Here is a 17772-nt window from a genome sequence, read left to right as displayed (position 1 = left end):
AACCCACCTGGATTCAGTTTGTACCTCACAAGGTATGCTTTAGCAGAAATCATTTTTTCCACAGGCGAATGCTTAGTTAGCAATAAGAGGTTAAGTAAGAGAACTCCTACCATGTGAGGTTTCTCTAAGCCCACGCCCCAACACTAGAATCACAAAACACACAGAAGATACGCATTTCTGTTCACGCACACATACTATCTTCATGATACCAGTGCTATACAAAACATCAGAACCAAGAAAACAAAAATTCCAAAATCCACATCAGTTGACAGCCATTTGAGAGAGCATGTTTTCCACAACTTCTACAGTGATAAAGGAGTTTCAAAAGATGATAAAGAATGGTGATAAATCAAGTGAACTCCAATAAAAAATGACTATTCCAACTTGATGTATTGCCAAAACTAAGCATAGGTCTTAATCCCATGTTGAGAACCAGTCATATGAACACCTTGTCAGAATGTGGCAAACTAAATGGGGGAAAAAAACCCTGCCCTCCCTCACTGACACAGCCAGCGGTTTTATAATTCAAGGCATAAATATAAACTATTATGCAACAAACGTGACAAAGCCTACTTCAGTTAACTTTTAGTTTCTATGATAAAAAAATAAAATATTAAACTGTTGTAGTGCAACATTCTATCATCATATATATATATATCATGCTTTGTAAATTTACTGTTACATTATTTACAGTATATAGTAATGCTTTCAACTAAAGGCGAAATAAAAATAGGTAATGGAAAATGTTTACATACAGGTATCACTTTAACACTGTCCACTGAGTCAGCAGGTTTGCTTTGCAGGCCTGTCCCACATAAGCACTCCTGCTCCATACCACATGGTGCACCTTTCTGTCAGCAGTGTCTGCTTTGCTGTATACAGCGGAAAGATGATTTTCAAAGCTGCACAGCTTTCAAGCTTTGTTTCTCCAAACACCACTTGCACGGACAGCTGAAAAATACACATGAACTTCATTGTTTATTTACATCTGACTGATGTAGGAACTCGATTGTTGGAATAAAAATCAATAAATGTTCACAGCTGTAGAGCCATATGTAACTAGACTAAGCCATTAGCAGTTTCTCAGTTGAGAAAGGTATTGTACATGGGGGGTGGAAAAAAGGAGGAAACCAGTTCAAGGATTCTCATGCACTATTTAAAATTCTGAGCTTTAATTGGGAGCTAAGCTCCTGAAACAGGGAACAAAATATGAGAACATATAATCGAACTCTGCTTTATTTAACAGTCTGTAAGGCTTCTGCTGGCAGTTTGAGTAATGCTGATGCACACTGCCCAAACTGATAAAAATGGATACAGGAAAAATGATGTAGTGACCACACTGCCATTAGTGTAGTTCCAATAGTTCCATTTGATATTGCTGCCCACAAATTAGAGAAGTAAGGCTGAACAACGTTAGAATAACTACACAGTAATTTCTTAACTACTTTCCTTAGCAAGGGGGGGGGGGTAGGGGCTGTCCTAACAGCCACATACATGCTGCAGATAGAAAATATCCCTGAACACTGGAAAGTATCTAAGAACAATTGTTTACAACAACAACAACAAAAAAGGCTAACCACCAAGCTGTTCTTCAGACCAAGTTTTAAAACCTTCAGCCACCTTCCCCCATTACTATTCCTTTCCTCTATTGAGGATCTTTAGGACACTACAGCTATTCCTCTGTTGAGGATCTTTAGGACACTACAGCTATCCTATAGACTGCAATAGCCCAAGAAGAGATGCTGCAGATAACACTGCATAAGCAACAATTACTGCTGTTCTCCTGTTGGTATTTTTGCTCAAGGTAGACAGAAATCAGAATCACTTTGGGCAGGCTTTAGCTGGGGGAGGGAAAAGTCAGTGGAAGTTTGAAATTCAATACTATCTTTCATTTTCTAGTCTCAATCTTTTAACTCTGTATTTTCAGAAAATACCGCATCATAGTTTTGGACAAGATAGTAACCAATACATTTTATAAATTCTCATTTCTAGTAATATTTGTTCATTACATTCTGGAAACAATCCACTTTTACAGTGCATTAGTAACTATTTGAACTATAATGCATTTCAGATATACAGAATTATGAAGAGTTACCAGTATTACTCAGTAAAAATTCATCAGTACTTCAGCAGGAGCACTATTTGTGCTTTGGTAGACAGATAGTAGAAGTACAAAAAATTAATTCTACTGTGCATTATTTCCCTGGATTCCATGGTGCTCTGCAGGCTGTAAAAAAGCCACTCGATACAGCATTATTTCTTATATACAGTAACTTATGAAACACTCCAGGATCTTCGTAATCTTACCTTCTGTATCTAAAGAGAGTATTTGGGATTTTGTGTTTTGCTTCTTTAACACCCACATTCCTGAGCACTTTGTGCTTGTGCTCTTCGTGGTGATCTCAGCTGCCTCAAGGCAGCATCTCCATACTGAATACCTGAGCCCATTCTTTCCGGATCTAATTCTCCTGAAAAGAAACAAAATGGTCACAGGAGATGGATCACTTACAAATAAATACACCCCAATTTAAACAACAATATCAAATATGTAATGACGTTCTGCCCTGGTTATGGAGAGATCTACTGCAATTCTGTTTATTTTTAGGCAACTCCAGAACTGTACCATTTTATCCTGTAATTTCAGCCGTGGGTCCTTAATCATAATGACAAAGCAGCTCATCACCGAGCTGGGCTGCAACAGTAAGTGTTTCTGCACTAACTACTTCTTGAAAAGGAAATGCCTAGAACGCGTTCTGCAAACACTGCTTCATGTTAAGAGACACTTTCATCAGGTACTAACTTGTATATACCACTGTATATACATCAAGCCAAACAAAAATGGATCGATCTGACAGTAGGATTCCACAAAGCACTGCCCAAGAGGAAACTGCCTCAGCTTTCCCTTCTTCTGTTGCCCGTTGCCGTTAACTGGTTTACTCCACATCTTGTGACTTCAGCAATGTTCTCATAGATCCATGGTGAACTGGCCAAGATTAGAAACACTAGGTTAAAAAAAATATCCCTGAATAATTCAGATCACTTCTTCAGGTTCATTCCTCCCTCTGTGAGTTAGGAGATGGCACCATGTTAAGCAAACCAGTTGACAGCTTGAGGGTTGGGCTACTATCTGGAAAATACCTTGGGCAAGGAGAAGGAGCAGGACAGAAGGAATCTTGTGAAATTCAACAACTACACATACTGAGTCTTTCATCTGTGACAGAAAAAGCCCAAGCACTGCTACATGCTGGGGACCAACTAGTTAGGTAGCAACTCTGCCAAAAAGAACTGGGGATCCTAACGGACAAACTGACCATTAGACACAGCACTCTCTTGTGACAATGGGTAAATAACACACAGGGCTGTCACAGCAGGAGTGTGGCCAGCCGGTTGATAGAAGTGATTATTTTGCTCTCCCTGGCACTTACAAAGCCACATTGAATCATTCAGATCATCTAGAACCCCATGTTCAGTTTTGCATTCCCCAGTAACAAAGGATGAACTGGAGAGAATCCAGGAAAAGGCTGCTGTGACAGTTGCAGGCTGAAGCTCAGTACATTCAAAAAGAAGCTAAGGGAGCTGTCTTGTTTAGCCTGGAGAACAGAAAGCTAAGAGGGAATCTATATGCACAATTACATAATCTTAAGGGTATAAAGACTAGAACCAGACCGCACTCAGAAATACACAATAAAAGGAGAAGAGGTAAGAGACACAGCCTGCACAAGGGTTATTTCTGAACACGCTTGAGTGAAATGAAAATTCGGCGGTACACTTCAAGTCAGCACTGACACGCATTGTCCAAGGGGCTGTGGAACCTCCACTCTCACAGTGTGACTTGATACACTCCTAGAAACCTGCTCTCACTTTGAAGCTGAGTCTAAAACAGGAGGACAGGAGGCTGGACCAGGGACCAGGGACCTCCAGAAGTCCCCTCCAGACTCAATTCACAAGGGACAGGACAAGCAGCTTACAGGAAGCAAGGCTTATTCCTCTTTCTGTAATGCCTCTTTATATTAGTTATGGAAATACAGGACCGTGACTATCTTTTGGCACTGATTTGATGCAGTTCAGAAGGAAATTCCTATGAAAATACTGTACTATTTTCACAAATTTTTCTTTTCGCTGTTTGGTTTGGATATCAAACGAAGAGTAGATAAGAGAAAAACCAGAATAACAGATTAGCACTCATGACACCTAACACACTGGAGCCTGTTTCTGACAGAAGCTTGCTCACTCACACTGAGAAGCTTCTTGCATATTTCTAGATCTGCAGAAAGAAAAATGACTTCAACTGAGGCAAGGAAGGTCACTTCAGAGAAACACGGTTGCTAGGAAATGCCCCTGGTATTTTGTGTTAAATATTCCAATTCTCTTGACCACACTGCCTGCAATATATGAGAACTGGAATTAGAAGTTATGCCCTCATACCAGGTTTTTCTTCTGCATTGCTATAACTGTCCAGTGTCAAGCTTCATGGCTGTACATACGTAATCCACAGAACATGCAGCCTACACACTGAGCTCGTTATTAAGGGAAATCCTGTACATCCACAATCCACCTTTCTCCCTCTTTTTAGGTATACAGATCTTATTTGAACATTCATTCCTATTAAAACATAGGGCTACAAAACAAATGGGTTGTATTACCACAACCAGATAACTTTAGATATTGAGACTTAAACACATACTTGAAGTTTCTAGGAAATAAAAAGTAATATTAACTTCTGTTTACCTGATTCAATTTTATTGAGTATTTTTCTTGCACACTGTACAAAGGCCTCTTCAACATTTTCCCCAGTTAGTGCACTCGTTTCCAGGAACATCAGCTCTACATTTGAAACCAGAAAAACAATCTCAAATCTCGCAAGCTTGGAATATCTGATACAGTAATTTGAGCATGAAAATAGGAACTTTTTTTCCCTTAGACTTGATGAGAGCTATCCTTCACTTGTGCAGTCCTGAAAAAGTTATTTTATGAAGGCAAAACTTCCAGACACACAAAAACTTCCTCTAAAACTTATAGAAATCTAAACATTAAGAATCTAAAGATGATAACTGAGGCATATGAAAACAAAGTGCTTCATATAGTTTCCTGTTAACAGAAAGCTATATGCAAGGGGAAAATCAACAACAATGGTAAAATACATGGTAGACCTGATAATCAGTTTATAAAACTAGACTTTACTGGCAGCAGGACTGCAGCACAGAAGCTCTGACTGGCTTTAGCTGCCACAGAAATCCTAAGATTGAAAATTTTGGATACTACAGATGAGTCCTTTGGATTCACAATATATATTGAACCTTGTTTTCCATGAGTCAAATGTTCTGCCCTCATCTGCAGCCAACGCCATCCAATCTTGTCTACAGCACAGAAAACCTACAAGATGCTGAAAATCAGGAAAGCTTATTCTGTATTTTCTCTCCAGCTCTCTGGATGAAATGTAATGAGAAAAGTCATATTACATACTTAGAGTATGGAATATGTCACCACATATAAGATATTCTTTAAGAAGCAGCTGTAACTGGAAGAACCACCGGTAGTGGGACTTAAATAGTACATGCTGTTCTTGTTACAGGCACTGTCCTCTTTCTCTGCCTCATGTCTCTCAGAAAAGAGAACAGGCACAGAGGACCATCAAAGTATTTCAAAGCAGCACAAAAAATAAACCGTTCTAAGTACCAAACATCTTTCAGCTTTACATGAAGATTTGGCACTACTTACCATTTTCTTGTGCAAACCGGGATGCTTCTAGAAAGGTTACTTCACGATCTGCATCAAGATCCTTTTTGTTTCCACACAGTATTATCACAATATTTTGACTTGCTAACATTCTTGCATCTGTCAACCAATTAGTGAGCGCGTTGTAGGTTTCTCGGCTGTGTTGAAAAAACTCATTAGAAAACATTTCTAGTGGGCAGATCACTGAACTAAAAAACTTTTTAAGACAAATCTACATTACTGGCAAGTCACCTACACACCTCAATTACATTAGCAACGAACTGGGTAGAGCATCAAGTTCCTTTTAGAAAAAAACTGTAAAGTTCTTGAAAAGCAAAATCAAATCAACTACAATCAAACCCAGTCAATTTCTTTTCATAGGTTCATAGGTACATTAGGTTGGAAAGGACCTCTCTCTGAAGTCAAGAAACACACTGTGCCACCTACTTCTGGAGCTTATAGAAAGCAGCGCTTCTCAGCTCACTTCTCATAGTGTTTATGAATGTTCTGCTCCACTGCCTTAACTCCTTTCTTCAGACAGTCATTCTGATCAATAAATTATCATCTGGACACCAAGTCCCATGAGCTGAAACACATCAGATCCCAGCTGCAGCTCCGAAGCTCTTTGAAAGTGAGACCCCTTCTGAAGTGTCACTAAGATGTTTTGAAGTGGCAATCCCAGAGGAAAGGGGAACAGCGGAATAAACACACACAGGTAGCTCTTGATGCATTAGGCTACATATTAGCCTTTAAGTAGTAGTAGTAGTTCACGCCCACAGTTTGGAAGTAGTAAAAAAAACACATATATACTGCAAATGTGAAAAGCTAAAATTTGAAGTGATAATCTAGTTTCAGCCTCCTGTGTGTGAAATTTAGGGACAGCAATGAGTTATTAATATGGAATTCAATAATCAAGTTCCAGATGGTATTATAAGAACTAACTATGCCTGTGGAAAACTACAGGCCTGAAGTATCACATTTGTTTTAAGACAAACAACATCACAAGCGCTTATTCTCCTCATATTATTAGCCATTATAGAGGCAGGCAGAGCCATCAAGACAACTGACTGACAAATAAGCCCAGCTGATGTTGAACTCTGATTTTGAAGAGTTTCCAAAGGAGAACAGTACACTCAGAGGAAAAAAAAAAGCAATACATCCAGTGAGTCATCATCAACCAACATGAAACTTATCTGACAAGCGTTAGTTTAACATGTCTACATATTTTTCTGGCCACGTCCAATGGTAAGGTACTCTACTGTCTGCCTATGCCATTAAACAAAAAACCCACAACAAACAAGATTAAAATATTTCTGGGCAACAGCTGAAGAACACATAGGTAAAGCTGGCTTCTCCAAACAGTGACCTGTTACATCAGCACACTAGCAAGCAGTTTCCATAGAAGCATACTACCTTGGTCAAAAGTGGCTTAAGTCTGCTCTAAATTTCTGTTGCATACCATCAGTGCCAGATTATTTGTTTTGAAGGACACAAAACTGAGAAACACAGATCAGGCCAGAGGTCTGTTTATCGCTTTGAAAAACCATGAATGCAAAACATACTTCAAGAACATAATACACGCACAATGATCTTTTTTCAGTTTATTCAATTTCCAACAGCTGCTGCTTACATACTTTCTGAGCTGCACACAGTCCTTTATGATTACATCTACTGGGAGGCCAATTCCTACATATCTGACTAACCCTCTGAGCCTGTGTACGTTCATGGCTTTCATAATATCTCATGTAAGCAAGTTCCAAGGCTTAGATATGCACTAAAAAAAGTAATACTTTTTATATTTCTCTTCTTCCTGTCTATTCTCTGGTAGAGATTCGATGCCTGGGAGGGAATCTAGTTATTCATTAATTGCATCTGACAGCTGATAAACCAAAGAGTGACTAGTTTTCTTACCTGGTTATATCATAGACAAGTAGAGCACCTGCAGCACCTCTATAGTAACTTCTTGTTACAGATCTGAAATAGAATTGACAGATACATACTTTTTGTTGCATATTTTGTTTAAAGTCTAGAATTCATGTGTCCACCGTATTACATAAACAATTATATACATACACTTTATAAAATAAGTTATTTTAATCATAATAAGCTATGCAGCACCAAAAAACTTATAACTAGGCTTTTTACAAGATAACAAATTCTCAATGAATGTAGTCATACAATGATTTCTAAAATCTATTCCGACCCATGTCCTGCTGAACGTACATATCAATTATGGTCCAACACAGAACTGGGAGCTGATGGTGGTAACTGTGGCTTGAAAGCTGAGCAACTAACTAATGTTTAATCTTCCACCAGTGAGTAAAGGGTGAGTGAAGTGAATGCCACTGAACAACTTAAGACTCCTTAAAAAGGAGGGAAAGAATGAAAAGCATTCTTTAAAGGGTAGAGGATGAATTAAAAACAGGCTGCTAAGTAGGCTAAGTTTGATCAGTCTTAAAAAGAAAAGGATCACATAAATTATAAAAAGCATCTGGAGAAGGGTCTGCATGTCTGTAAATGCATTCAGCTTAAAGGAACACCATTTGCATGAGCCTCTAGAACAAGCTCCTCACAGTTTCATCTAGCCAACAAAGTGGAGACATCTTACTACATATCACTACCTGGCTTCGGCTCACAGGGGACACTTACTTGGATTGCAGTCCACTCCCCAGACTTTTAGCACTGCACTCACCTGTGTCAACCACTGGTAGCTCTCTACACTCCGTAAACAAGAAAAACAGACCCCCCCCCCCAAACAAATAGAAAACCCATGAGAGTTTGTGGTGAATACGCTTGATGGTGAATACACTCAAACACATGAATTCTTTATATACAACTGCTTTTAAACAGGAATAAATAATACCCAAAATCCAAAGTAATGATTTAACAAGAAACATTTAATAAAACAGCTGAAAAGGGTACCTGAATCTCTCTTGTCCTGCTGTATCCCATATCTGCAATTTCACATATTTACCACCAACATTTATGATCTTTGAACCAAATTCCACTCCAATGGTATGATTTGAGTCATCTTTAACTAAAAAAAAAAAAAAGACATTATTTGGGGAATATTTAGGGTGAATGAGTAGTTTTCACAAAATCCCTTTTAGGCATGATTAAAACTCTCCAGTGTTCAAATTACAAACTACCTCCTGAACAAACAAAATCAGTGCCACTCATTTTGAAAAAAGGATTTCTTACAAGTTTTGAACACCTCACTGAATTAAAAATTATTACTAGAATGGCCTGCCTTAATCAAATTATTACTTGTTCCCACTAGTGAACAGAAAGACAACATCTTCAATTTTGTTTTCTAACACTGCACTGCAGTTTAAAATGGAAAGAGAAACAGAGCACAAAATGCCAACCTTTCCCATGAATATGCAAAATATGTTTCTTTTTTAAAGTTAAGACACCACTGCCCAGATGCTCAGCAGTAAGTTTCTTGATTATATATCATAATCTCAGAGCTACTCCTCAAGAGAATTACAGTTTGGCTGAGGAAGACAACCCTTTAAAGAACTCTTGCTGCGCTCATATATACTTACATTTCTTTTCAATAAACTGGTGTAGTAAGCAGGATTTTCCAGTTCCAGCATTTCCTATGACCAAGAACTTAAACAGGAAATCTGAAGATTAAAAAAAATATATTGCTAATTTTTAGTAGCGTTAGAAAATATGAGCTAAGAATGTTACTTGTTTAAGAAGATAAGGGAATGACAACAGGAGATGAAAATGATGGAATCAAAAGGCATCAGAAGGTTGACTTTTCTACCAGCAACCTGTTTTATGGGTAAATAAGCTATTAGCTACAGTCAGTACAAATGCCCTCAATAATAACATCAACTCAAACAAAACCCAACAGATCTTTTAATACTTGTATAATCTGGACCAAGTAGAATGTGTTTTCTACAAACATATAGGCAAGAAATAATTTTAATTCTGGGATTGTTGCTTTTGTGTTTCTCCTGTATGTCAAATTAAGGCAGTTACTTTTGACACTTTACCTACTTACATGCAATTTACATCAGCATTCTTTTAGTAATGCCAGCACTCAAAATCTCTTTTGTCTCATTACATACGTCGCTTTGATACTACCTTTCCAGTTTTGCTAAAGACTGGAAAAAGCTTCCTCCTCTTATCACTCTCAAACATTTACACTGATAAATGGTGATAAGAAGGTTTACAAGTACTTTCCCAACTCTTTATTTTTCCACCAACAGCATTCTTTTCACAGTCATCTTTATGACTTTATTGCCTAATTTCCGTTATAAACATAGCAGGTATTCAAAAGACATCAGATAAGCATGTAATGGGAAGGATTAAGCTTGCAATACAGACAAAAAAAAAACCCCTAGCATTAATTTCATTAACACTGTTCAAAGCTCTCAAATGCATTCCAGTAAATACCGGTTCATGGGATGGCAGAATAAAAATAAGAATAAACCAAGTAAGTCAAAGCTCTGATGCATTATTCAATCAGAGCTTTGTTTGAACCTCTGGCCTTATACGTTGAATTTAACATGCACAAAGAAGTTCGCTCCATCATTTTCTTTCACGCAGGACAGACAGAATCACAGAATCCCAGAAGGTCAGGGACTAGAAGGGACATAGAAAAACATCTAGTCCAATCCCCCTGCTGGAGCAGGAACACCAACCACAGAATGGTTTAGGTTGGAAGGGACATTTCAAATAATCTGGTTGCAACCCCTTGCTATAGGCAGGGACACCTTCCTCTAAACAAGATTCTATGATTCTTCAAACATTTAAATAAATAAAAATATCTTATATTCTTATTCATGGTAAGCAATTTCCCACTGTTGAAAATTCAAAGAGCATAACTGAGGGCTACCAATCCTAGGAGTGTCCAACATTCTGTTTTCAGTTGTTCTTCACATGTTATTATCTTTAAAATGGATACTATTTTTTACATAATCTTTGTGTGATTTTTTTGTTTCAAATGCTGTAACAGACTTTGGAATAAACTCTACTCTGAAAGACTGCCTTGTTTCACTCACAATCATTTACATTCTCTAGACATTCTGTTCCTAAACTCCTCTCATACTCCTCCACACCCCCACCCAGCCAGTCGCACTTTCTAGATCAAGAAAAGACATTCTGGTTCAGGTTGTGAAAGGCTGTCTAATATCTCCTGTAAAGAAGGGCCCTTTATGTCATTTCAACTGCAGAACACACTGAAGCTCAGAATACTTCGTTCTTCAGACTATCAAATCTTCGCTGTTAGCATGAAATGCACGTAAATCATAAATAACCCCTAAGTACTTGGTTAAGAAAAAAATCCTTTCCGAAAGTTTCTCTTTTTATGGACCGAATACCACTAGCGAGCTACTCTGTGCACCTTCCCATATATTTAAGCAATGTGGGTGTGTGTAATCACTGCTTTCATCACTTCCAAAGATTTCCTCAAAAAGCAAAATGTTCCGAGACGTTTGCAACTAGAATACTCTTGGCTCGTCTCTGCAGCTTCTACAAAAATAAATTTGAAACCCAGTTAAAACTGGTTCTCCTTCATGTTTGGTAAATGCTGCTTGCCAGAATTTCCTGTCAAAAACAACTAAAAATAAGTAAATAAATAAAAATACCTTTCATTATTTTTCCATGGACTACTCATACAGTTGACAAGTTTAACAGCTACCATCAAACTGAAACAGGAGACAGATCATGTCAAAACTCTATTCCTTCACTAATTTCTCTGACATTTTAGGCCCCAGTTGCTACAGGTGGTTGAATGAAGGCACATTTTGCAATCCACCAATCCATGGTGAGCAGCACATTTAACAAGCTGTTCCATTCTGTGCAGCCAGGCTGCCGGCCAGCATGAAATTCTGAGACAATGGTGTCACTGTCAGGGACTGATAGGGAATAGACTGACAACAGCACTGGATTTTTCCTGAGGTGTTTCGATTTGAGGTGCTTTGTATTTTGCTCTGAAGGCAAGAGCGATATCGGAGATTTCATACTGATTTCTTTAAATTGATACCATAACAGCACTTTACAGAGAGACTCCTCATTCACATTAAGATTCTATTGTGCCAGGCAACTTTAAAAGGGAATCCTTTCTAGGGATAAATATTTGGATAGGTGAGTATTCATTATCTGCTTACCTGGTAGGCAAAAAATGCTTCCATCTGCCAAAAAAAACAAACAAGTTTTCTAAGGTGAAACTTGAAACTGCATTTTCATACAGTAACCAAGCGAATTGCAAGGTAGTCCGTTTTAGTCACTCACAGAATGGAAACACCCAAAGCTTCTACAAAAATGAAAATCTTTTCGCAACCGGGAAAGCAGTAATCTTTCAGAACATGCAAACTCGTGGAGCAAGGCAAGTAAGTAACACTTGGCAGTCACGTTCACAAATGTACTCCTACCACCTGAAATGACTTCACATAAACTGTTCAAAAGAGCACAAAGCTCTCAATTAAGCTTGTTACTAGTTTATCCAGATGCACTGGATAACGTATTTCAGGGAACGTGGAATACCTCGTACTTAATCACTGCAAAAGGACAGGAAAAGGTACTGGTCAATAATGAAAGTCACAGATATCCTCATTACTGAGTTGATGTGCTGGGCTACAAACCTAGAAATGCTCTCAACAAAGAAATGCAACAGGTAAGAAGACAATAGTTTTTAGTTCGCTACTTCAGAATTTATTCCTTACGGTGTCATTTTGCACAACAGCAACCATGATTGGTGACATTTTTCTAACGTTTTCACTGATTCAGGACAAGAAATATCTTCTCTTTCAACTGCATGGATGTCTCTAAAAAATTAGCATGGCTCAGAAATGCAGAAACTGAATGAGATGGACTGAAAGAAGCTGTGTGCCCAAACTGTAACATTATTTTGCACTCAGGAAAAGCTTCCATATACTAATTCCTTGCAGCTTCACTGAATGCATCTCATATGCCACTGTTTGTACTACTGCTTCGTTGTTTAGTTTTTCTTTTTGAACTCCTCTAGCAGAGGAGTTAACTCACTTCATTGTTTTTGTCTTTTTCCCCTCCAACTGACAAATAAGCTCTGAGCTCCAACATTCCAGTTAGCCACCAAGGCTGTCGCCCTAGAGAAGTTTTCCTAATGAATTCTGTTGCCCCTCCTTCATCAAGTAGCTGAAAAGGAACATCATTCCAACGTTAAAATGCTTGCTATCATTCTGGCTACTAAAAAGATGTGGAAAAGTTAAAGCACTTTGCCTGAAAATAATGTCTTTACTATACAGAAAGGATTTAGATTGAAAATTAAACTCTATGCCAAAAGGAAAAAGGACTTCAAGACAAACACTGGAGAAAGCATGAAGAGATTAGAGACAGCATATCATGGCTTTTTAAGAAAATAAGACACCGTAAAGAATCAACTTACTCCCTTCTGCAAGCTACACACATCACCTGGTCCTGCACTGGGTAGAGGTTATGCAGAGCAAAGCAGTGAGACCAATCCCTGTTCTCCAGTGCAGGTGAAAAGCAATTAGTAAAACCATGGCTCCACCACAGAGAGGCACAGCAGCTGAACTGCTGTGTGCAGGGGAAGGAGAGGGCTGAGGGGGAACGAGAAGGGAGACAATCGTGGGCTTTGACTCAACTACTGTGGTAGATCAAAACCAGATGGCTGGTGTGGAAACCACCCCAGGACATTCAACCTCCTCCTCTGACCAAAATCTATTCCAGCAGAGGGAAAAATTGAACAGCTTCTGAACTACTGCAGCTCAGTCTTTAAAATGTGACATGAATTAAATTGTGTATTAACAAGAATACAGAAAACAAAAGGGGAAAAAAAAGAGAGACCAAATTATATCCTCTTTCATAAACCAGTCTTCTACCAAATCCTCAATAAAGAGTAGAGCATATACTCATTAGTTTCCAAAGGATCAGCATTTTCCCATTCATACCATTAAAAACAAAAACACCTTTCCTGGTCATCTTTTTTTATTTTGTAGAAGTCTGTATAGGGGAAGAATGCTCTGAAGCAATCCTACAGGCAACGTGCTGCCTCTAAATGAGAGGAAAGAATGACTGTCTCCCTCTTTACTCCTTTCTGTAGCAATAGCAATTAAGATGATCAACAGGTAGAACAGATAAACTTGGCTCTACCCCAATCTGCATAAAGACTGCTAAGAAGGAGGAAGCTCTGCTTCCTGATGAGCAAAAAACTCATGCCTTCTAGGCAATAAAGTGAACTTTGAAATAAACTGAAGACCAAGGTGATAAGTGAAAATCCATTTGCTAAGTATATACGGGGAGCAGGGAGGGCAGGACTGGGACAAAAGCATGAACCAAATTATCTAAACCAAGAAGAAATGCATTTCAGTGGATGGAAAGCTTATGCATTCTGACAACAGACTGACAGACTCACGATCAGACTGCTAGTAGCAGATATTCAAGCAGAAATGAGAGGAAATGGGGACTCAAGAGACTGGAGTGACATCTACCACTTTCTCCAAGGTAGGGCAACTTTGCCATTGTACAATTGGTACCTTCATATCATTTCAAACCCAAAGGCTGCTTTGCATTTATCTGTTAAAGATAAGCCAATTTAAGAATCAGTCCATATTTATCCTAATGTGAAAACTCATGCATTTTGCACAGGGAAGCAGGACAAACTCCACACATGTTCCACAGTTAACTATCTACATACAGAAGTTGCTGTATCACAGAAAACATGATCTATATGCTGGAAAATTAAGAGATTTGTTTCCACTGCTACAAGATGCATGTATAGAATGACCCTCCTCTCCCAAAAGTGACAGTAAAATGTTTCTAAACAGCCTCAAAATTCATTAATTTTTATTTATAATTATTTTGTGTGGGTTTTTTTTTTTGGGGGGGGGGGAGGGGGTATACTTTAAGGGAAAGAAATTGATTGCATTGGATCATTCTACCATAGTTAGATTACAGTAGAAATCCCAGCTTGTTCCAGATTACATCTCAACTGAGTACTGTCAGACTTACATTACCACTCTGAACAGAGCTGAAAGCTTGGAAGCTTGGGTAGGATGGAGAAGCACACGCTGAAGGACAACATCCCAAACACTATCTCTATTAATTATTCATTTTATTACAATATTGCTTCCCAGAGCAAACTGAATCATCACACTCCCATACTAACAACACTACAGAGAAGGGACAGTACTGTTTTGGTGACACATTTGCAGTGAACTATCACTGGATGTTCGTGTGATGAAAATTCAACTTTGGAGTACAGACTTTTTTTCCAGTAAAATCAAGCAAATTTATAAGTTGTGTGATGCAGCCATTACAACTTGAACAACAGAAACACTGTTTTTGATATCAGTCCATTTCACAATCTGTTGTAGAACCTGGCACTCAAGTTCTACAAGTCTCCAGCTCTTATGTGCCACCAGCAGCAATGTCAAGCAAGCAGACAAAATTAAAATCATGCTCACATCTAATTCAGTTGCAACTTTTCATTCCCCATTGCTGCAAATAATAAAACTGGTGGGCAATGAGTTCATTGCCAAGTTTCCAAGCCTTGTTTCCATCCACCCCTCACCTTATTTGAGAAGAGGTGTATGCTCAAAGACCATTAATACAGATGAAGATACTCCAAAGAGCCTGGAAAACGTTGAACCCAAAGCCTCAGGAAAAGATCAAATAGAAACTGAAATTCAACTCATGAATAAAACTGCATTTTTGGTTTTTTTTTTTTTGTTTGTTTGTTTTTTTTTAAAGACAACTGGAAGCAGTAAGAGAAAGGAGGAGCATCCTTAATTGTGGGACTGTCATTTCAACTGCAGGTAACTTACCATATTGCTATTAAACAGGAAGCCTTGTAAGGATCTTCCTGAAACAATGGAATTGAGTAAAGTTACTCCAGTTTTCAAATCAAAGCCGAGAGTAAAAGCAGCATAATTGGGAAGATGGAGATGAATATCACACCGTTCCAGCGGAAAAGATGATGGTCAGTTTTATTTGATGACCTCAAGTAAAACTCCAAAAACATGGAGAAAGCCTTCCACAGAATAGGTCACTTTCATGGGAAGCTCACTGCCACAGGATGCCATGAACACAAAAGTGCATTCAAGAAAAGACTGGATGAGTTCATTGAAGAAAAAGCCACTGAGAGTTTCTCAAGAGAAACTACAGCTGGCTCTAGTAACTACTGAGATGAAAATAGTTGGAGGCTGAAGAATGTTAGGGTAAGTATCCCATATGCTTGCCCTGCTCTTATCCTCTTTCCAACACACCAATAAGACACTGTAAACATTTAGATACTGGTCACTGCTGTGGTCAGAGATAACACTGTTAACAACTTAAAATTATATAGTTCCATGTACTTTAAATCTTTACAGTCATGTACTCTAGCTCAATATTTCTATAGCTCAACTGTGTACAAAAAGAATAAACATCGAAACTCAAAACACACCAAACAAAAAATGAACAAAAGGAGCAACCCATAACTGCAAAACTTCAGCACTAAGGCCACAGTCACTAAGGCAACAAACCAATCAGAAGATATCAACAGTCAGAGTGGGCTAACAATTACTGTTTTGCATTATTGAACCAAAGCAAAATCGTCTGATGTGTACTTGTTTAAGATTCAATTATCTATACAATGCTGCAATAGCAAGCAGGCTAAAGAAGAGCACTGCAAGCACACTTTCCACCTTCTCTGGTTGCAGATCCATTTGATTGCTTGGAGTTCACCAATTCCATCACAAGAATAGCAGAACTGACTCCAGATCTTGATCGTGTGGGTTCATACTATGCGAAGTTGGTTGTAACTCTTATCTAGATCTACAAGCCACGCCTCTAGTCCAGCTTCTTCCCGCAAGGTTTACATGTTCCAAGCACGGAAAACAGAAGCAGTGTCTCGATAATTGCTCTTTCAGGGCTGACCCGTTCTCTTGCCTCATTTTGCCCTCTGCTTCTGTGCACTTGCTGTACACCAAAGTACTGACCACAGTGTGAAAAAAAAATAAATAAAACAACAACAAAAAAACACCTTAACCACTGATAGAAACTGACAGCAAAAAGACTTGGACGGCAGAAACGACCAGTTAACCTACTGATAAGAACTCCTGCCGGCAACAACAGCCTCTCTCGCAGCCAGAAGCGTCACACCTAACTGCGCTGCAACTATCGAAGCTATTCAATATCAGGACCGTGCTCCCCCAACGAGACGCATGTCCACGCTGGAACTACCGCTGAGGGCGGGGAAGGAGACGAAAGAACGCAGGCAGCACACGGCGACCGAGGCTGATCTCACGCAGCCTCGTGCCCCGGCACAGGGGCTCCGCAGCCTTCACGCGTGACAGCACCGCTGTTCCCAAAGATGTCACCGACGCAAAGGGCCGATAAGCCGAGGCGGTCCAAGCGCTCTCAGCCGGCTCGAGCAAAGTTAGGGCAAAGAGGCACGCAGGCTACCGGCTGCGGGCCAACATCAGTCCCGCCCACTTTCCGAGCCCTCGCTTTATCCCAGGCCTCCTCCGGCTCGGGGCTGCCGTTCCCCTGACGAGGGCCGGGCTCCCGCGCCGCGCAGGGCCGCACCCGCTGCCCCCCGCACCCCCGTCACGGTCCGTTCGCACAGCCCCGCCCCCGGCTCCTACCGTAGGTCTCAGACATGGCAGCCTGCGACATTTCGCGAGCAGCAAACCTTCCTCGCTCGCTTCGCTGCCGCGCCGTGCCCGGGAAAGGAGCTGACGGGCAGTGACTCCCAGTCCCGCAGCACCCAACGCACGCACCCTCCACCGCCCCACCTCACCCTGCCCCTCCCCGCCCCGCCCCGCCCCGGCCGCCCCGGCCGCCACTGCGCACGCGCGGTCCTCTCTCGCCCCCCCCCCCCCGGGACGGCGCAGGCGCACTGATCTCGTTGTGTTTTCTGCTGGGACGTGTGGTTCTGCTTGTGCTTGAGGCGTCTCTTCTCACAGGGGCAGTGCAGGCTGATGAGGACATCAGTTCCCTTCTTCTCACGTGGTGCCTCACAGCGCTACTTGACAAGGCAGACTTCCATGCCGCGCTTCTTTGTGCCCTTCCATCCGCAGCCTTCTCTGCCATCCCCTTACATCTCCTCCTTGGCAT

At 40.1% G+C, this 17772-nt stretch overlaps 1 protein-coding gene across 2 annotated transcripts; it reads right to left on the bottom strand.

The window, feature by feature from the left end:
• Positions 1-313: 313 nt before the first annotated feature.
• Positions 314-17442, bottom strand: RAB4A (RAB4A, member RAS oncogene family). 2 transcript variants are annotated; one of them, XM_065730275.1, is made up of 9 exons: positions 17301-17442; positions 11841-11864; positions 9264-9344; positions 8638-8752; positions 7627-7689; positions 5719-5873; positions 4729-4824; positions 2308-2468; positions 314-951 (listed from the first exon to the last, which is right to left on the bottom strand). In XM_065730275.1, exons 1-8 carry the CDS (start codon positions 17329-17331, stop codon positions 2353-2355), a joined length of 681 nt encoding a protein of 226 aa, XP_065586347.1. In that variant the 5' UTR covers positions 17332-17442; the 3' UTR covers positions 314-951; positions 2308-2352. The 2 variants fall into 2 exon arrangements, with proteins under 2 accessions (XP_065586347.1, XP_065586356.1); XM_065730284.1 differs by lacking the exon at positions 11841-11864.
• Between the last annotated feature and the right edge of the window lie 330 nt (positions 17443-17772).

Source organism: Cyrtonyx montezumae, unplaced genomic scaffold (assembly GCF_038088225.1).
Source record: "Cyrtonyx montezumae isolate F1298 unplaced genomic scaffold, pur_monq_1.0 scaffold_0, whole genome shotgun sequence".
NCBI lineage: Eukaryota > Metazoa > Chordata > Aves > Galliformes > Odontophoridae > Cyrtonyx > Cyrtonyx montezumae.
The sequence above is the reverse complement of the archived record's forward strand: the minus strand, read 5'-3'. Positions and strand labels throughout refer to the sequence as shown.